The sequence below is a fragment of the Sorghum bicolor genome, chromosome 8 (genome assembly GCF_000003195.3).
Source record: "Sorghum bicolor cultivar BTx623 chromosome 8, Sorghum_bicolor_NCBIv3, whole genome shotgun sequence".
Classification (NCBI taxonomy): domain Eukaryota; kingdom Viridiplantae; phylum Streptophyta; class Magnoliopsida; order Poales; family Poaceae; genus Sorghum; species Sorghum bicolor.
Window position 1 is genome coordinate 58,343,364 of NC_012877.2, and position 21,165 is coordinate 58,364,528.

The 21,165-nt window shown below is 46.5% G+C and overlaps 1 protein-coding gene across 1 annotated transcript; it reads left to right on the forward strand.

The window, feature by feature from the left end:
* Positions 10,992–13,223, forward strand: LOC8069726 (protein JINGUBANG). The gene has a single exon (XM_002442389.2). It carries the CDS (start codon positions 11,154–11,156, stop codon positions 12,717–12,719), a length of 1,566 nt encoding a protein of 521 aa, XP_002442434.2. The 5' UTR covers positions 10,992–11,153; the 3' UTR covers positions 12,720–13,223.

Sequence of the window (21,165 nt, forward strand, 5' to 3'; positions counted from 1 at the left end):
CCACCACAAACACCGCCGTCGTGTGTGAGTCCCGCCACGACAGCAGCGCCTCCACGTGCTCCCCTGTGCCGCCATGTCGCATAGCAGTCTAGCACTCGGCCATGGCGCGCAGCCGCACATCAGCAGGGCACGACGAGCGGAGGGCGAGAGGCCATCGAACTTCTCATCTAGCTCGTCAGGGCTTCTGGAGGCCGGGGGAAGGGAGAGGGGGGCGGCGGGCCGGTGGCTGAGCTCTTAGAGCCATGGGGGAGGAGGGAGGGGGCGGCGGGCCGGCGGCGGAGCTCTCAGAGCCATGGGGGAGGAGGGAGGGGGCGGCGGAGGAGCTCTCAAAGCCATAGCTCGCGCGGTAGCCGGTAGGGGAAAGAAGTGCGAGCGGTAAGAAAGTGCGGCGCCTGGAGGAAAGGGGCGGTGGGGAGGAGCTCTTGGGTTTCACAATATATATATATATATATATATATATATATATATATATATATATATATATATATATATATATACGGTAGCGCTATTCTACACCCTAGGTGTAGAATATTATTGTACACCGTAAGTCAAAACTGAGAAGAAAAAATACTGAACAGTAGTGAACAACGTTCAGTATCATTCATAAGTACACCTAAGACACTGAAATACTGAAAAATACTGAAATACAAGTACTGAACAATACTGAATTTTGTTCAGTACAATAGTTTGGTGTAGAATAATATTGTACACCTAGGGTGTAGAATAGCACTTGTATATATATATATATATATATATATATATATATATATATATATATATATATATATATATATATACGGTAGCGCTATTCTACACCGTAAGTCAAAACTGAGAAGAAAAAATACTGAACAGTACTGAACAACGTTCAGTATCATTCATAAGTACACCTAAGACACTGAAATACTGAAAAATACTGAAATACAAGTGCTGAACAATACTGAATTTTGTTCAGTACAATAGTTTGGTGTAGAATAATATTGTACACCTAGGTGTAGAATAGCACTTGTATATATATATATATATATATGAGTATTGGGCTGAATTGATTGGGCCTTATATGGGCTATGGTTTACGGGCTGCAATCGGGGACCCCAACGGGGAACGGGGACGGGGAGGTGGGGAACGTTCCCACCCCCGCTTCACCCGATGGGGCTGAGTTTCAGCCGTTAACGTCCCCGCGGGAGACAAATCCACCCCATTTTCTTTCCCTAATAGAGGAAATCCCCGTCGGGGATCGGGGCCCGTTGCCATCTTGAACTACTCCCTCCTGTTGTTGCAATTCTTCAAGAGTCAAGACTATGTGTGTCAAAGTGAAGTCTGGCTTGTGCAAACCAAACTGCGGTCGTTAAGAAGACGATACAATCTGTGAGATCGAGCAATCAAGAACACAAAAGGAAGTACATGTAGACTTCATCTAGCTGGGCATCAGTGTATATGTAGCCATCAATGGAGACAGCAACCGCGGAGAAGGGTTGATGCTGCCATGCCAAGAGTGCACGGTGACATTCATATTTGTGTACAACAAACACAACTGTACAAGATAATGAAAACGAGTTTATTTATTGGGGCAGCCATTTTTCATGCAGTATGCATGTATATGTGAACGACATCGGTTGTTAGTTTGGCTGATAAGCCATAGTAAAAAGTACTATTAGTAGACTGAAAAGGCTATTTGGATGACCGGTGATAGGTAGACAGGACATGGATGTGTTTGCATATGTTTACGGGGTGAGTGCACATACAGGTAAGTGATTGCATCATTTATTTTTAAGATTTAAAAGCGTTGTTCGGATAAGATGCGTTTGTGTGTGTTTGTTGGGTGAATGCCCGTGCAGTTAGTTGCTTGCTTCTAAAATGAAGCAAACTAATCGTACGTTTAACAAGTGAGGAATCACTCTCGATATTAATTCGAAATAAACGACTTAACTTTCACTTGCACAGAGATATATAGCTAGTACGGCAAAATTATTTAACTTGTGCAGTGCAGTCGTCATGCATGCAGCACCGTTGTTTAATCTGCATTATTGCCCCGCCGTATCGTGCGCGTGTGCCGCGTGTTGATGAACTTACACACGTACTTCTCTGTGTCTCTACTCTCTAGATACACGAACACGACGTACGTACGATCGAGTACCAGACCGGGTAGACAGTGCCCAACCACGTATTGTACGCCCGCACCGACCAACGCGACTGTGGTACCGTACGTATACGTACCGGCCGGCCGGTATTCAATTCGTGCCACAGCGCACCCCCTGCTCCCTGCTGTGTGTTGTTTCATTTTTAGTGCTTGTTTTGATGTTGTCGGATTCACTTCAATTCACATGTGTGGAGTGGATTAGGGTGGAATCCCAACACAAGTGATGTGAATCCAACTACGTCCAAACAAAGCCTTACGCGGATGGATTCACCAGCGTGGAACAAAAAAGTGATATGAACCAGTTTTTAATTAATACAAAACTAATGGTATATTTGATCTGTGACCAAAACTTGTCACACCAACGAATCAAAAAAAAAATGCCACACTAAAGATCATGTCACCGGTATTTTCGGCAACTACTATTCGGTTCTCTGCCACAACTAGCCACATTTTATTGAAAGTTAGGCATGATAAACTACGACACTGATCAAACAGGCTCTAGTTGAAGAAGGTTCTAAAAAGATTGACCAATTTACGTTGTTCTGTCTTTAGACGAAGAAGCTAGTTAAATATATATGCAGCACGATGTATTTATAGGCACGTGTGTATGTGAGCATACGTGGTTAATTAACTGTTTCTCTAGGAAAAAAAAAGAACAGTTTAAAAAACGGAAACTATATGTAGGAGTAGCTTTCATATGCGATACAATAAAAATAGAAACCGGCCCGATTGACCAATTTACGTTGTTCTGTCTTTAGACGAAGAAGCTAGTTAAATATATATGCAGCACGATGTATTTATAGGCACGTGTGTATGTGAGCATACGTGGTTAATTAACTGTTTCTCTAGGAAAAAAAAAGAACAGTTTAAAAAACGGAAACTATATGTAGGAGTAGCTTTCATATGCGATACAATAAAAATAGAAACCAGCCCGAAGATGGAAAACTGTCTATATTAGACCTTATTTGGATATATGTGTATTCACTTCAATATACATGTGTATTAGAGTGGATCAGAATAAAATTTAGTTTAATTACGCTCTAAATATTCACTTCAACACATATAGATTGAGATGAATATAGACACATCCAAACAAGCCCGTATTAGGGCATGTACAACGGGGCTATAAGATCTGTCTGTATGTTGTTTATGTTACAAAAAGAACCCTGTAAACCAGTAGACGAGTTGCCCCTGTCGTTTCACGAGACGACGAGCATGGCTCGTGGTGCAAGGAGCTCTCGTCTATCTAGAGTCGCATTGTATGGCGAGTCGACGATCTGGAGGATCCAGTACGGCGCACGCGCGCGAAGAAGTTGAGGGCGCGTGGAAGATGGATTTTGCGCGCCAAATCCATCTCCTCATCTATATATTGTTCCTTCTTCTCGGTGATCTTCAACTCTAGGGAGATGGACCACCACCAGAGGCCACCGGATTCAGGGCAGAAGAGTACAGGCACGGCAGCTGCGGCGGCGTTGGGAGTGGCGGCGGGGTGGAAGGGCAAGGTAAAAGCAGCAGGTCGTGGATCCAACTCGGCGGCGGGCTTCATCCCCGTTGGCCGTAGATCTTGCTCACCAGCCGGCCTGTTCCCCATCGATCGCGGATCTGGCTCAGCGGCGTTTTCTTTGTCAGTTCCAGTTGCATTTTCTTATCGGACTATACAAGTGCTAGAAGTAGCAGTGCATTTTTTAAGAACTCATAATACTAGCATTAAGAGTGCTTTTTTATGCTGAAGATGGACTTAGATACTATCGATTTCAGAACTCACAATACTAGCAGTAGCAGTGCATTTTTTTTTTTACTAAAGATGGATTTAAAATACCAACAGTTTAAGAACTCACAATACTAGCAGTAAGAGTGCTTTTTTCTGAAGATGGACTTAAGGTACTACCAGTGATCTTTTCATGAAGTTCTAAGTCTTGTAGTATGAATGTTCAGGTTCGTTTGATATTAGTATGAGCGTTTTTTTGCTAGCATGAGTTAAATATTGGTCTCTGTGATTAGCTAGCCATAAAATGGTATATAGGGATCATATTTATACTTGATCATAGATACATGAAAGCATTAAACAGCTTACAGATAGTCAAATAGACAGCCCATTGTATGACTTGTCTATTTAACTGTATGTATGTCGGATTCCAATAACTTATAGACAACCCCTTGTCTATGGGTTGTACATGCCCTTAAAGAAAATTGTTCATGGTCCTAAGTAAGTATACGCTGATCTGTCGCATGATAAAAATAGAAATCAGAAGGTGGAAAAAAATCGCCCATATACAATCTGACGTTGCTGTTTGCTTACCTACTAAGTGCATGCGATGATCTGTCGCATGATCTAGAATATAACAGCCCCCTGTCTTGGCGCCAAAAAAATCTGCTGCTTCCTTGCTGACGCATCCAAATATGTACGCACAAATTAATTAAAGTATGCAATGCACGTCTGCACACACACCACATGGCACATGCATATATATCTATACTCGACAGACTATGTGACGTGGAGTAGAGTACGTATAGTTGGATTTGGATCTGCTTGTTGATAGATCATTTTATTTATTGTCGAAGTCGTCACCTACATTATTATAATAGCTAGCTAGCTTGTTACCCGACAAGACGGCAAATCTTTGCTTTGCCGCCATTTCTATATATACGAATATCTATGCACACGGATGACGGATCTTTGGGAGCTAGTAGAGGGACGACACGAACCCTGCGCAAACGATTTTAAGAAATACTCCTCCGTGCGTGCAGGAACCAGGGATGGATGACACCATCGCAGTACACGTACGTCAAAGCAAAAGATCGATTTGGCACGTCGGCACTAGCTAATGATCTGATAGTCAACGGATGCGTTTATATATAGAAATAGTAGTCATTTTGGTGTTGGCTACACGTTACTGTGTTATTATTAGTACATTTGCATGCTGTCACGGTGTTTGATCTTCTTGTTTCCCCCTAATTAAAAATGTATCTAGAACCCTGCCTCTACCTTTGTTGGTTACTAGAGGGGAGCGGTCTTGCTCTATGGTTTGTTGTGTGTTCAAACGATTGACGAACCGTCGCTCTATTTGCTCTATATGATTCAATTACACATAGAGAAATTATAATATATGTATGTAAGTATGTCACTATAGATCATAAAAGAGTATATATATACATCAGTTTGATAAAACTAAAATTTCATCAAATTTGAAGTTTGAACTAGGGAAAAAACCTATTTTTTAAGCAGAGGTAGTAGCAACTGCTACTCCCTCCATCCCAAAATAAATAAATTTCTAAGATCACTTTAAGTTAAACTATTAATAAATTTGACTAATTTTATAAGAAACGATAACCGCTACCATCTATGACACAAAATAAGTATATTATAAAAATATATTGTATTGATATATTGAATGATACTATTTAATTTGGTTCATAAAGATTAGTTTTCTCTATAAATTTAGTTAAATTTAAAATAATTTAACTTATAACAACAGTAGATGTTGATTTAATTTGGGACAGGAAGGCAAGAGCGTGCACGACGGCACCACGGCAGATGGCGAGGTCCATCCAATTCCTATCTCTTGCAATGTGCATGATGCCACCTATATGATGCAGATGACACACAACAAGAAAATCTTGCAGCTAGCATGCAGGTGCACCAGCACCACACACCAGCAGGCAGGGCTGCCAAGAAATTCAAGACCTGAAAGCGGACAAGGACCTAGCTAGCTAAGCTAATAGCCAGGTAGCACACATATAAGTCTGCAAAAATGGACATGAAAGCTACTCCTAACGACTAATCAGCTGCAACTGTAAGTAAGGCCCAAGAGAAGCTTGCTGTAACTACTACTAGTTAGCACAAATTTCCAAGGCTTACGACAACTTTAATCATTGGTAGACGACTAAATAAGCAGGTTCTGAAAGGATATAGATGATAGATGGGTGAGCATCGCTCTGTCTCCGTCAGTGGTAGCTACCTCTTTGTCAGAAAACTCAGAAATGGCATGCATGTGCATTCATTGACAGTTTCGGATGGCTGCTGAAAATGGCTGCCTGTCAAGATAAGTAATAATGCTGGCTGTCAAAGTGTCAAGAATACTGTAGAGTGACAACAGTGGAGAGGGATTTGTGCTGGCTGTCTAGAGTATAGTGTACAGTGACAGTACTGCTCGATTGCTACAGGTAGGTGACGAAAACGAGTTTGGGCGGGCAGCCCAGCCCAAGCCATGAAGCCATTGCATTGCTCGCCGTGGATTCGGTGATTACTGAAATGGACATGAATGATGGAACGATGTTTAGTACAGTATATTATATCCCGTGCAGTGGTAATTGTCAGAAACAACGGCGCTGCGTTATCTATACGCCGGCCGGTTTTGGGTTCTCCATGTTCCTGAATTATTGACTCGGCGCCTAGATAGGTACCGAGTGTATGACTGTATGTTTTGTACACACTGTCTAGAGCGCAATCAAGATGTGATTCCGCCACCGTTCATCATACCTAAAAAAGAACTGAAAAACTTCCAAATAATTAATATAGAACCTCATATAAATACAATGAAATATATTAGAGAAACATAGATAAAATAGGTCAAGGTACACATGTGTCAAGTAAACATAAACATTTTATAACCGTTTTACGCCCTACTCGTTGACACATAATTATTTTATCGATTATTAACTATCATCAAGAACTAATGTTTCTAACAAAGATGTAGAGGTATTTACAAATGTTTAAGGTTATGTAGAAATGACGTAATGAAATCCACCACTATTAAATATCATAAGTTTATTGACATAAATATTATTATATAAAATAACTAAATATCAAAATGTAATATGAGAGTTATGCTTTATAAAGGTAGTAGTAACAACTATTAGATAAAGACAAAAGTAGAGGTCCGTACAGCCATTTTATTTACTCGGTATATGTGTAACTATTTTCTGTCCCTGAAAAATACATGTTGTGTATACATGCTGCCGAGCTCTTCTTGTAGTCGCTACCGTAGATTGCCCCACGCATGCCATTTTGCAGTCAACACGTACTCAACAGCAGTGCACAGGTCTATACGTACGTGCTTTGCTCGCCAGATTTACTTTACACGGGTACACTACGTATAAGCGTACGGGCACCGACCGAAGGAAAAACGCGGCAATAACGACTAACAAAATGTCTACGATTAGTCAGAGTACGAAACCATGCACGTTCCTGTGTATACTGTAGCGAAAAACCAGTACTGTATACTTTGCACATATACGTGTCCCCTGCTCTGGCATTAAAACGGATCTTCGCATCACAAATTAATCATGCAAAGATACTACGCACGTCGACGTATATGAACGGCTGTGTGAAGAACTTTATTCAATGTAATCTCGCTTATTTGGTGCACTTTATTAATTAGCTGGTTTTGGTTATTTAATTAGAACGTGTACAGCATGTTCTCGTTCTGCCTCCTCACGGTACAACAGATCTCTGCCACCCATTTTTATACTACTGCTACTATATATAGACAATCGTATAATTGATGATACTAGTAGTGATAAAAAACAAAATAACGAAAGAAATCTTTCACGCGACTCCATAGATCTCAATCAGATGCGAGCTGATAAATAAGGCTGATAATATAGTCCTTTGTTCGTTGTATGGATACTTACAGTTATCGGCTCACCAATAAACCACTTGTCTCTTTGACATTTTTTTTAAAAAAGTCTAAGGGTGTATTTGGTTGGGGTATTAAAGTTTAAAGGGTATAGTAGCATTTTCGTTTTATTTAATAATTAGTGTCTAATTATAGACTAATTAATTTAAAACATTAGTCTTATCAATTATTATCTAGGTGTGTTTTTAGTTTTGTAATTTATAGGTATTAAAGTTGTAAGTTGGAGCTCGTACGGCCGCACTTGTGTGATCGGCGACGTGGCATGCGTGTGCTCGGGCGCAAAGCGTGGCCCACCCAAATTAACGCGAACGGGAGCTGCAGAAAAAGACACAACACACGTAGCGAGGGATGGCCTTTTTCCTGTTTCCGGGACCGGTCACCAACCATCTCACGGCGACGTATCAGGACACGCCCCGTGGGGCCGGCCCAGTCAGGGGGCCGTTCCTCTCGGCGTCGGTCGCCTGATGCATCATCTGGTCAGGCACGCCCCAACGACGAGACGATCGATCGGTCAGGCAGTTTTCTCTGGTGGCGGTACGGTGGTGCAGGCAGAGCTGCTCTTGGCCGCCTCTTGCCGTCATGTCTCTCTCTCTCTCTCTCTCTCTCCCGCAAGCCGCCGTAAAAGGCACCGATCAGCCGTGCCGGCCGACGCCCGCCCGCCGCACACCATCCGCCGCGCTGCGCTCCGAGAGCGAGAGCGAGAGCGCGCGCACGTCCCCTCGTCGATCCATCCGGAGAGAATCCGGAGGTAGTAGTACGTACGTAGCCAATCGAAACCTGCGATGTGAGGAGACGACCGCGGCTGCAGGGCACGCAACGCAACTGACGACGAGTAGTCGTGCCGGTGCCGGCCGATCCAACGGGCACATGGCGCGCGCGTCTTCCCGGGCCGTTGGCGTCGCGTGTCGTCGACCCGCGGCACATGGGAGCGCTCCGACAGGTGGCGCGGAGCTAACGGCTCACACTTGCATGCATGCACGGATTGAGATACCGCTTTTTCGCCTGGTCACCGCCGGATCCATCCGTGCTGGTGCTGGGATGGCTCGGCGCACCCCACCCATGGACGATATGGACCGGACCACCACCACAGTGCATTCCCGTGCACGGCCCCCACTGGAGTTGGACTTTGGACGAGTAGTACATCATGCAAGCTTGGCCGTCGACACGTATATGCGCGGGACGGAGGCCATCATGTGCCGTGAGACGTCGTACACGCACTAGCTCACTAGAAGTAGAAGGTGAGTAGCGGACAACCTCTGCGCCTTTTGTTTCTGATGAAACACCACCTTTTTTTTTTTCTGCCTTTTGTCAGACACAACACTACTACTACTACTACCACCATCACGCACATGCACCGTCCACAGAGAGATGCCTTCTAGAACGTTCCTCCAGCTCAAAAGTTTCCAGTTTCAGGTCTTCGTGTAGTACTATACCGCATACGCTAAACGCAAATCAGGAGTAGAATCGACGACCGTAGAAATACATTTATTTCCCCCCTCTGTGTGCGCACATCAGTAGATTTGTATTAATAAGGTCCCCATTGGTTTGCGAGCATAATTTACCATACCAAAAAGTTAACAACCCCAAAAGCTACATTAAAAAAATTAATTACCATAGATTTAGCAGGCATGATGTAAGAAGATTGGTAAGTTTTGGTAGTCAATCAAATGATAGTCAAACAAAAAAAAGAACTTCGGTTTGGTAAATTTTTCGACGTGCGCAACCGATGACGACGGAACCCGATCGATTCGCGGCGTACGTATATGATATCAGGCGGCGTGGTCACTGCCTCACTGGTCCTCCCTCTCGACCGTTCCGTTCGCACGGCCGGGGGGGTGGCGTTACGTTTGCGTACGCTAGCTGCCTGCCGTGTGAAGTGTGGTGCCAGCGTTTTATTCCCGTGGCGGCAGCACGAGTCACATGTTTGCCGTTCCCCACATGATGGATCACACACAATAATAAATACCAATACTCATATACTAGTACGTATCGATCTGCACCTGGGCACTGCATGCGTCCCTGTCACGCAGGTTGAGTTGAGAGACGTGCAGTGACGACGTGGCACCATCGTCTTCACACCTTCATCACGTAATTAAGCACAGTACGAGCTAGCGGATCAATTCCAAATCTTTCTACAGAAGTAGTACAGTACATAAAGAAAGTAAAAATTGCGAGTCATGCGGTAATTGCAGGACACAGGAGCTTATTACTGTATTTATACCCATAAAGAAAGTTGTTAAGGACAATAACACGATCTACAAAGTTAAAATAAGATATTTTTATAAAAATATTTATCTAAAAGTGATATATGTGTATTTTTATGAAAGTATTTTGAAGATAAATTTATTTATATGGTTTTCATATTTCTAAATCCAAACCTTATCCAAAACGACTTTCTTTACGGGTATGTATAGAATATAAAAATACTACTACTCCTCTAGTAGCATATACTTCCTCTATCTAAAAAAACTATTATTTTTTACTTTAATGCATCATGCTTGACCGCTCATCTTATTTAAAATTGTTGTGCAAATTATAAAATAAATAAACTATTATTAAAAAATCTTTAATGGTCAAATAAGTCATAACAAAATAGACGATATTTATATAAAAAATTTAAATAAGATGGATGGTTAAACAAGATGTTTGGAAGTTAACAACAACCGTTTTTCAGACGGAGAGAGTATTTTCCTCGTGCCGGCCACCGCTGTTCTGGCACGGGCGGACGCGTGACGCGTGGTCGTGTACCGTATGGTAGCGTGCGTGATAGCACAGTAGCAGTAGATCCGTTACCCATAGGCCGTAGCCGTAGACATCACCTCACGCATGCACCACCCCATCACCGAGTTTGGTACAGTACACATATACGTGTAGGTCGAGGTGCACCGCGCACCACCACGCCCTGACCCTGCTGTGCTGACCCCGGCCGCCACCAGTGCCGCAATCATTTGTACGTACTCCTACTGGCCGTCTCGTCGTCCCGCCACGCGTCCCACTACCCCCCATCGGACCACGCACGCACGCACGCACGCTTTCCCTTCCCGCCAAGCCAGCCGCAGGCCCGCCGCCGGCGCCGGGACCCCCCGAGAAGGCCGAGGCGCAACGCGTCCACACCCACCTCCCAGCCGTCCACCTGTCACAACGCCCTCACGCTGACCGTACAACCGTCCCAGCTGTTCTATATATACCCCACCCTCCCACACCTCAACGCCGCCTTCATTCATTCATTCATTCATCAAAATCATTCACCAAACCGCGGCAAAAACACGACACCACAGAAAACAACAAAGACTGGCTGTTGTGCAGCTCCATCGCGTCGTCTCCTTCGTCACAAACTCACAAGATTAGCTAATCCAGCTGAACCGCGCGCGTCAGCCATGGGGAACCACAAGAAGCTGCTCCAGTTCCTGCGGCCGGACCCGGCGGTGGCGGCGGCGCCGGCGACGAAGTCGTCGTCGTCGACGACGTCGGACGATGAGGAAGACGACGACTACTCCTACTACGGCGACAACGACAACACGTCGTGTTCCACTCCGACGACGACCGCGAGCGCGAGCACGGCGGCGTCGCCGTACGCCTCGTCCCCGTGGACGCAGCTCCCGGGGCTGATGAGCCCGCGCAGCGGCCCGGCGGACGACGCGACCAGCAGGCGGCGGACGGGGCTCCTCGGCTCGCTCGTCAAGGAAGGCGGCGGCCACGTCTACTCGCTCGCCGCGGCGGGGGACCTGCTGTACACGGGCACGGACTCGCGGAACGTGCGGGTGTGGCGGGACCGACGCGAGCTGGGCGGCGGGTTCAAGTCCGGCAGCGGCCTCGTCAAGGCCATCGTCGTGGTGGCCGCCGACGGCGGCCGCATCTACACGGGCCACCAGGACGGGAAGGTCCGCGTGTGGCGGCGCCGCGCGTCGTCGTCGGAGAAGAAGGGGGAAGAAGACGACCCCGCCGTCGAGCACCAACGCGTGGGGTCGCTGCCCCGGTTCCGGGACGTGCTGCGGAGCTCGCTCCGGCCGTCGCAGTACGTGCAGACGCGGCGGCGCCACAGCGGGCTGTGGATGCGCCACTTCGACGCCGTCTCGTCGCTCAGCCTTGACGCCGCGGCGGGGCTCATCTACTCGGCGTCATGGGACCGCACCTTCAAGGTGTGGCGGGTGTCCGACTCCAAGTGCCTCGAGTCCGTGTACGCCCACACCGACGCCGTCAACGCCGTCGCCGCCGTGGGCTTCGACGCGCTCGTCCTCACCGGCTCCGCCGACGGCACGGTCAAGGTGTGGCGGCGCGGGGCGAAGGCGAACGGGAACAAGAAGAAGAAGAAGAAGGGCCGCCGGGACGACGGGGACACGTGGCACACCATGGAGCGCGTGCTGCGGGAGGGCGACAGCGCGGTGACGGCGATCGCGGTGGCCGTGGAGGCCCGCGTGGTGTACGTCGGCTCCTCCGACGGCGCCGTGTCGCACTGGCAGTGGCGGCGGGGCGCGGGACCCGGCGCCGCGCCGAGGAACGGCGGCGCGCTATGGGGGCACAAGATGGCCGTGCTGTGCCTCGCCGTCGCCGGCGGCCGCGTCGTCGTCAGCGGGTCCGCCGACCGGACCATCAACGTGTGGCGCCGCGAGGAAGGCGCCGACCACGCCCGCCTCGCCGTGCTCACGGGACACACGGGCCCCGTCAAGTGCGTCGCCATGGACCAGGAGGTGGACGAGGACGACGCCGACGGCCCACGTCGGTGGGTCGTGTACAGCGGCAGCCTCGACGGGTCCGTCAAGGTCTGGCGCGTGTCGGACTCGGGCGGCGGCGGCGGTGGAATCGCGACGCCCGACCTGACGACGACGTCGGCGGCGACCCCCACGCGCTACAGCTGGAAGGGCTCCTCGCCTTCGCCGCTGCGGTCGTGGACGCCGTACGCGGCGGCGGCGACGCCGGAGCCGAGGCACATGGGCGCGGCATGATCGACAAATGCCGCGCGCGCGCCGTGCGCCGCCGAGAGAGTAGATCGTAGCTAGCCTAGGCGGCGGTACACGACGGTGTGTACGTACGTAGAAAGTTCGTGTTTTTTTATACGCCGTATCTACTTCGTAGTACGTATGGCGCTGTGTATTAGAATGTTGCATTGCATCCATTTGTAGCTAGGAGCTGGCGCGCTGACGTGGCCGGCTGGGTGTGTGGGTTGCGATGTGGTCGGTGGCCAGTTGCGGCTGGTGGGGCCCGGAGGATGGTGCGAGAGGAGGGGGTTGTGGAAGCTGCCAAGCAAGCTGCTGGCACGAAAGTTAAAGGCGGGGAGGAAAATGGGAGGATTCTAGTTGGAGATGTGAACGTTTTTTCTGTGTGGTTTTTGGACTTTTTTTGGCTTGCGTTTGCTGGTTTGCAAGAGAAAAGATGTACATATTGATTTTACTTGTGGCTTGTGGGCAAAGGAAACAAGGAAAAAAAATGTTGTCGGTTTGCTCCTGTTTCATTATATCGTCCACGCTGACGCGTTTAAATGCATCATATATCATCCATCTAGCTTTTGTATAGATTTCTCTTGGCCGGATCAGTGCCTTCGAACAACTTTTTCAAAGGAAAAAAAAGGGCATTCTTTCTTGTTGAAAATAAGAACTTTTTTTTTACAACAAAAAAAAAACAAGAACTTTTGAAAGATACTACTACTACGTACCCGTGATCATGTAATATCATATATGTCGACGTTTTCTGTGAAGGAAAAAAAAAATCCTATCCTAAGGAAATATATTGGCTTCATTTATATACTTATATATATAAACACACGCCTGTATGCAAATCATTGTAGCCGCCGTGCTAGAAACCCTAGATGTGTATGCACTTTCCGCGACAATCCGACAGTGATTTTGTATACACTCACCACCACTAGTACCAAATGATAAAGGAAAGGCGGTACGGGGAAAAAAAATTAATGGATAGGCGATGAACCATCCCATTCGAACGGATTAAAAGATAATAATACAGCTGATCTATCTCGTTTGTGACAGAGACACAGAGACGCCCCGGCCAGGTGGAGGTGGTGGTCCACGAAGCTACAGTTTCTTTTTTTACATTATTACACTGCTAATAAATGCTAGTGTAATAGTACAAAAAGCATCACCAGCGCGCAATATAGCAACCGGCCGGTCGTTCTCCTCTTTTCAATTTTTGTAGGCGACAGGTACCTTCCTTCGTTCCATTGATGCAATGCAAGGCAGTGCAACGGAGTTCCTTGCGTGCCAAGCCAAGCAAATGCATATGCATGCATGCATGTGGAGAGGCTGCCAAGCTGCGGCCACCGGCCAAGGGGCGATACATACGGCCGGCCTCCCAAAGTCCGTCGTGAAATTTCTCTGATGAGTCTTGTTTTTGGTGCGCCTCGTCTGTGCATATATTTGACGACGACCATTTCCACCGCCCATGCATGTCCGTATATTTATGCTTCGTTGTGTTTTTACCTGGCCAAGATTTAACTGGTGGCAGTGTGTATGTACTACGTACGTACGTACTCCTATACCATTTCACACCACACTAGAAAAATCGGTAATAATGACGTTGCTAGTAGTATTTCACACGGACGACCGGAGTAGTAGTAGATAAAGGACTGGATTTCGCAAGGGGGGGGAAAAGTTGTGACTTGTCGCATGCATGCATATAGTATGCTGTAATCCCTAATCCATTTGATTGACTGGCTATTAACGCTGCTGCGATCCCCATCCTTGGGACGGAGCGGCCCGCTGAAAAAGAAAAAACCGGCGTCTGACCAGTGACCACGGAGCGCGACAAGAATCGTCACAGTGCAAGATGGATGCGATGCGAGATCTCGCCCGGCGGAGTCAGAGCCGGAAATTAGGCACGTAGAGTGCCGGATCATCCGACGCCTGTTCTGCATTCACACACGTAACTCAGTTCAGCGAGTAGGTAGGTAGTACTCGATCGTTTCGTCTGCCCGAAAATCCAGGTTTTCAAGATTCTCCGTCACATCGAATCTTTCAATACATGCATGAAACATTAAATATAGACGAAAATAAAAACTAATTACACAGTTTACCTGCAAATCACGAGACGAATCTTTTGGATTCTAGTTAGTCCATAGTTGAATAATATTTACCACAAACAAACGAAAGTGCTACAGTACCGAAATCCGAAAACTTTTCGGAACTAAACAAAGCCCAAAAAGAGATGCCAAACCGCTTCCCACATCTGGCAATTTCACATCTGGCCGGTCAGACCAGACACACAGAGCAGGGCGTTGAGGGGGTCTTTCTTTACGTGAGGAAAGATGGAGTGCAAAGACTTGCCTGCCCTTCGATCAATTCCATCCGGAAATGGGCAGGGAATTTGTATGTTGTAGTCTTTCTTTGTATTCAGTCAGTCAGTCAGTCAGGCAGGCATGAAGGAACGGGGAGGTTTCTTCTTCCTTTTTCTATTTCTCAAACTGGCATGAATTATTTGTCTATATACGAGTATTATGTGATGAGTGCTCCAGTACAGCTAAGGGGCAGCAATTTTTATCCCCAAGTGCAACACAGAAATCGCCATCACCTCCGGTCTCGACAGAGGAATACTCCAACATGGCGGACGGTCAAGTTACCCTAAAATCAATGGCATCTTATTTCTGCTGATGAGTCATACCCCTGCAGAAATTGTGGACTAATAAAACCATCGAAACCGGCAGGTAACCCGGGACAAGCAAGGCAGCTAGGATTATCACTTGTTTTCCAGGAGAAGCACCTATGGGAAGGGTTCTTCTCTTCTCTAACTCTAACCCAACTGTGACTGACTGATTGTGATTCAGCAGCAGCTCTGAGTCCAAAATGCAGCGACCGCAAGAGTTGTGTGTCATTGTCTCAGCACTGATCCGCCGAACAAATGGAGGCCACAGTACAGACCAGGATGACTTACTTGCAACTGCACGGCCGGCTATCTTGTCTTCACTTTGGTGACACAGCTTTGCTTCTTCCATTTTTTTTTCCGCGATCGGGACTCTACCCACAAATGACGCAAACTAGGCCAACAAGTGTACAACCCCTATCTACTGCATCTAATTTTATAGATTACATTACGGATTGATTGTGCTACCAGTGAGCTGCAAATAGTGATAGCGATCTGAACCCCGCCCTGACCTAGTCGTTGGCCTCACGGATCGCCTTCAGCTGCAGCTCCTGAACTCCTGCCATCGACCGCGAGAAGGTTCTACAGCGACAGCTTTGCTTCACACGAGGGTCTGCACAATACGATCAACAAAGCTTTGTTCGCTTTGCACCTCTGTTGTTGTTTTTTTTTCCTTAAAATTCGTTTGCCACATATATGGTTTGCGCTACCGCTAAGGCAAAATTTGAGTCTCAGGTGCGTTGAAGGTAGACGATCGGCATTTAGGCCAGCCCATGTTCCGGCCACCAGCCCAACGACGACCTTTTGGAGAAAGTGGCCCATCCCAAAGGAACTGCGCTCGCACGTAACCAGAAGAAATTCCTATTAACAAACTGGGTTATCTTTTGTTAAACAACAGGAAAGGACTGGGATTAGCAAGCCAAATTAGATGCTACCGGTTAATGGTCCAGACAGATTGCATGGAAGTGGTGGAGACAATGAAACAGTAAGGAATGTCTGCAACTGCTAGTGGCCTAATTTATGAAGAATGCGTCTAAGGGTGGCAAGATTTCGCATCGATTTCTATTGATCATGTTCATCGAGAAGCCAATACAGTAGCACATGAGATAGCTAGAGAAGCAATGGCATCGAAATCATCATATAATTGGGTAGATGAACCCCCTAGTATTATCCTACAAGCTTTGGTAAATGATGTAACTCTCTTTGGAGAGTAATAAAATGCGCCAAATGACTTCCCTCAAAAAAAAACATGTAATTTCCAAAACCATACGACAAAAATGTAGGTCTGTTACATGTGCAACCCTGAAACGGAGTGAACATTTGGTCTGGTTGATCATTTGAACTAACCAATCTCTCTTTGCGTCCATCAACAAACTCTTTAGCAGTTTGGTGGTAGCTAGGAGTAGATGGCACACACAAGCTAGCAAACTGCAGACCTCGACGCAAGCAGCAGTAAGCAGCATGCATGCATGTTTTTACTTCAATGTATAGTATAATCATCAAATGATCATGCAAACCACATAAAAATACGCTGTGTGAAGACTCTGATTCCGTTTTCATGATGATTAATTATGAACAGGTACACCAAACTCTGGTCCCCAATTTTTTACAATTTGACTTTTTTTTTGAAAAAAAATCTCTTTTGGACCTCTGGAAAACTTAAACTCTGTTTTGGACCCAGGAGGTCGACGCCATGCTTCATGGCGTCGAGGTTACACGTCTCGACGCCATGGATTACGGCGTCGAGCTCTCTAGCCAAGCCTAACATGGCGTCCGACGTGGCAGAGAGGTTGACGCCATAGATCACGGCGTCGAGCCTCTTGAAGGGAAGGGTACTCTAATGGGGACGCGGCAGGGCAGGGGCAGCTGCACGCTGTGGAGTGTGGACCAGTGGCCTGCCCTGGGTTGCTTTAGGCCTTGTTTAGTTCCTGAAAAATTTTACAAAATTTTTCAGATTTCCCGTCACATCGAATCTTTAGACATATGCATGGAGTATTAAATATAGATGAAAATTAAAACTAATTGCATAGTTTAGTCGGAATTGACGAGACGAATCTTTTGAGCCTAGTTAGTCTATAATTGGACAATATTTATCAAATACAAACGGAAGTGCTATTATTCTTATTTTTCAAAAAAATTTGGAACTAAACAAGCCGTAAAAATGTGGCAGTACAAAGCGCAGCATCCAGCAGGGGCTGCCTGTGCAGAGGAGGTCCGGTCCGTCCGGGTGATGATGACGCTACAGTGGCTGAAGGAGGGAGAAGGAGAGCATTCAAAAGCTCTTAGGAGTCAGGTCTCTGTGGCCTTGTTTAGGCCTTGTTTAGTTTCCAAAAATTTTGCAAAAGTTTTCAGATTTCCTGTCACATCGAATTTTTAGACGTATGTATCGAGTATTAAATATTGATGAAAATAAAAACTAATTGTACAGTTTGATCGGAATTGACGAGACGAATCTTTTAAGCCTAGTTAGTCCATAATTGAACAATATTTGTCAAATAAAAACGAAAGTGTTATTGTTCCTATTTTGCAAAAAAAATTTGGAAGTAAACAAGGCTTAGTTCACCCAAAAACCAAAATCTTTTCATGATTCCTCGTCACATCGAATCTTATGCCACATGCATGGAGTATTAAATATAGACGAAAATAAAAACTAATTGAATCACAAGATGAATCTTTTAAGCCTAATTACTCCATGATTGAATAATGTTTGTTAAATAAAAACGAAAATGCTACAGTTTCGACAATTTTTGGTTTTCGGAACTAAACAAGGCGTGTTTCGCAAGGGGGCGGAAGGCTGCAGTAACGAGGCAGGCATTGGATTGGAATCTCCGTGCAGTGCATGCCTCCGCTCCGCCCGTCCCCATGCCCTATGTTTGTGCTACTGCTAGCTAGCAAAAGTTTCTCTCGAGGTCGAGGATGCCGCCTTGCCATCCGCGGGAGTTTTGAGGCTTTGACAAACATTCCATCGACCACAATTAGAGTACCCTTCCCTTCAACAGGCTAGCTCGACGCCGTGATCTACGGCGTCGGCCTCTCTGTCAGGTCGGACGCCACGCTGGGCTCGGCCAGGGAGCTCGACGCCGTGATCCATGGCGTCGAGACATGTAACCTCGACGTCATAAAGCATGGCGTCGACCCCCTGGGTCTAAAACTGCGTTTAAGTTTTTTAGAGGTCCAAAATAAAATTTTCTTAAAAAAAAGAGCTAAATTATAAAAAGTTGGGACTCTGGTCCTTGTTGGAAGGCACATTTTGACCAGTCAGGCATAATGCATGTTGGAGCTAGGCGAGCGCGCGAGGCACACAGTTCAAAGATGAGATGAACACCCGTCTACTGGGTGCATGCATGTGGTTCTGACAAACAAACATGTGGTGCTGCTGCCAACATGTGGTTCTGCACTTCTGCATGCAGCATGCCGAGTGCATGAGCTGATGGGCACGTACAGCATGCATGGCTGCCTTTGCATGCTCCAACTACACTCCTAGCTAGACCTTGTTTAATTTTAAAAATCTTTTGGTTTTCGTTACTATATCACTTTCGGTTTTATTTGATAAGTATTGTCTAATCATAGACTACTTAGACTCAAAAGATTCATCTCGTGATTTATAGGTAAACTGTGTAATAAGTTTTTGTTTTCATTTATATTTAGTGCTTTATGCATATACCGTAAAATTTAAAGTAACGGAGAATTTTAAAAAGTTTTTTGTTTTTTTAGTAAACAAGGCCCTGGTAGTACAGTCCAATGCGATATGCGTGGTTGCAAGTTTGTCCGTTTGCCAAGTTCGCCACTTTTATATACATCATACTGCTCTTGCTCCCCAAACGCTAGCTGATCCATGGCCATGGAGGTGGTACGTTCTTCTATTATTGCCGCCGCTCTCCTCTTCCTCACGCTTGTTGTGCTCGCTGCAACTGCCAGCAGCGGCGGCGACGATGCTGCAGCAGCAGTGGAGGAGGAGGAGCATCCGCCGCTGGCCGCCGATGAGGAGCCCTACATGCTGGTCGCCTTCCACAACAAGTACGGCGAAGAGATCAGGATGTTAGCCGACAAAGGGACGGAGACACTCTCCGCCGCCGGCTTCGCCAACCGGTCCGGCCACTGGTTCCACGCCATCCGCAAGCAGGGCAAGGGCAAGCGCCGCCGCCGCCTCCCTCTCCCCCAGCTGTCCAACGCAGAGGGCCTCTGGAGCTCAATAGGTGCGCTGGCGAATACCAGGGATCCGGTGGCGGCCGCGGCCGACGACGAGGACGAGGAGGAGGAGGAGCGCTACGTGCTCGTCGGCATGCAGACCAGCGGCGGCGACAAGATCAGGTTAGTCGCCGTAGCCGACCAGCGCTACGTGGCTATCACCGGCTTTGCCAAGGGGTTCAGCTACTGCCCCAACTGGTTCTTCCGAGAGGGCAGGCGCCACCGCCTCGTCGTCACGGCGGCGTTGGCCAACGACGGGGGCAGCAGCCACGCAGAGGTCGTCGCCTCCAACCTGCTTCGTGGGCTGAAGACTAATTAACGGCGGCAGCGGCAAGGCTTAGTGAGTTATTAGTGATCTGCTCATGCTATTAGCTAAGGCGGCAGTGCCAGACTGCCAGTCTCACTGATCTCCCGCGAGAATAACAAGCTAATGACGGTTAATTAGCTAGCAGTAGTATGGATTAATTATGCTTTCGTTGTCGTCTATGTGTAACTTGTTTAATTTCTTCTTCTTTTTATGTTTTGTTTAGTTTATAATTTTCCAACCTGTGTCTGTGTGTGTTCCAAAGTTTTACTGCTGTGTGTAGTACATGTAGTGTTGCATGCAATTCCAGCAGTTCTCTGTTCTCTAGCCCAAGTGATTGTGATTCAGCAGCAGCAGCAGCAGAGTCCAAAATGCGGCCGCAGCAGCAGCAGCAGCAGCCGCAAAGCGTTATGTTGTGTGTCATTGTCAACACTGATCTGCCGAGCAAATGGAGGCCAGGATGACTTGCATCTGGTGACAGCTTGAAACGAGGATTATATTTGCACACAACAATCAGCAAAACTTCTTTCAGAACACTTGTTGGCTTTGTACCTATATATTTTTTACTTTCATTTTATTCGTTTGCCAGTTACCACTTACGGTTTGCACTAAGCAAAGTTTAAGTCTCAGAGATTGGGAAGTACGGAGTGGGATTTCAGCATTTAGCTAGGTCAGCCCATGTTCTAGCCACCAGTACGTCCATCCTTTTGGAGGAAGTGGCGGAGCCCAAATTAAGGAGCTGCTTGATATGGTGGCTGGATGAAGAGGAGAGGGGACTACTTTTAGTTCTTATTAAGATTTGGATTATCAGCCTAAAACAGTGATTATCATAGTGACTTTGTATCTTATTTCGTGCTAACATTCTGGATCACAATGTAGTGGCTACCATAGTGATCACCATATATCTACAATAACTGTAAGAATAATAAGATCTAAACATTGCCTTAATACTTCTAATTACTAGTGATGCTCCTTCTATCTTGAAATAAAGTAAAGGGTCTGAGCGATTGTTAGACAGAATAAGGAGCTTAGCAAAAGACCACATTATGTCCTTGCTCTTTACTAATTACGATAGGGGAGAGTAGTTTTTTTTTTAGAACACATCTGTTAGACTTGTTTTTCATTAAGACGAAGTTTTAAATGTTTACAACCAATACCGCACCTCCAACACGAGAAGTTTGCCAGGGGTAGTTAAGTTATAACTTTTCTTAAGTTACCGCACAACCACAATTTATTAATTCTCCTAGTGAGGTGGACTTCTCTTAGTGTTTTAGCATTCAAAATTTAGTATAAATTTTCCCTACTAAATG

Coding starts and splice junctions, on each gene's coding strand:
- LOC8069726 (XM_002442389.2), top strand. CDS start 11,154: ATGGGGAACCACAAGAAGCTGCTCCAGTTCCTGCGGCCGGACCCGGCG.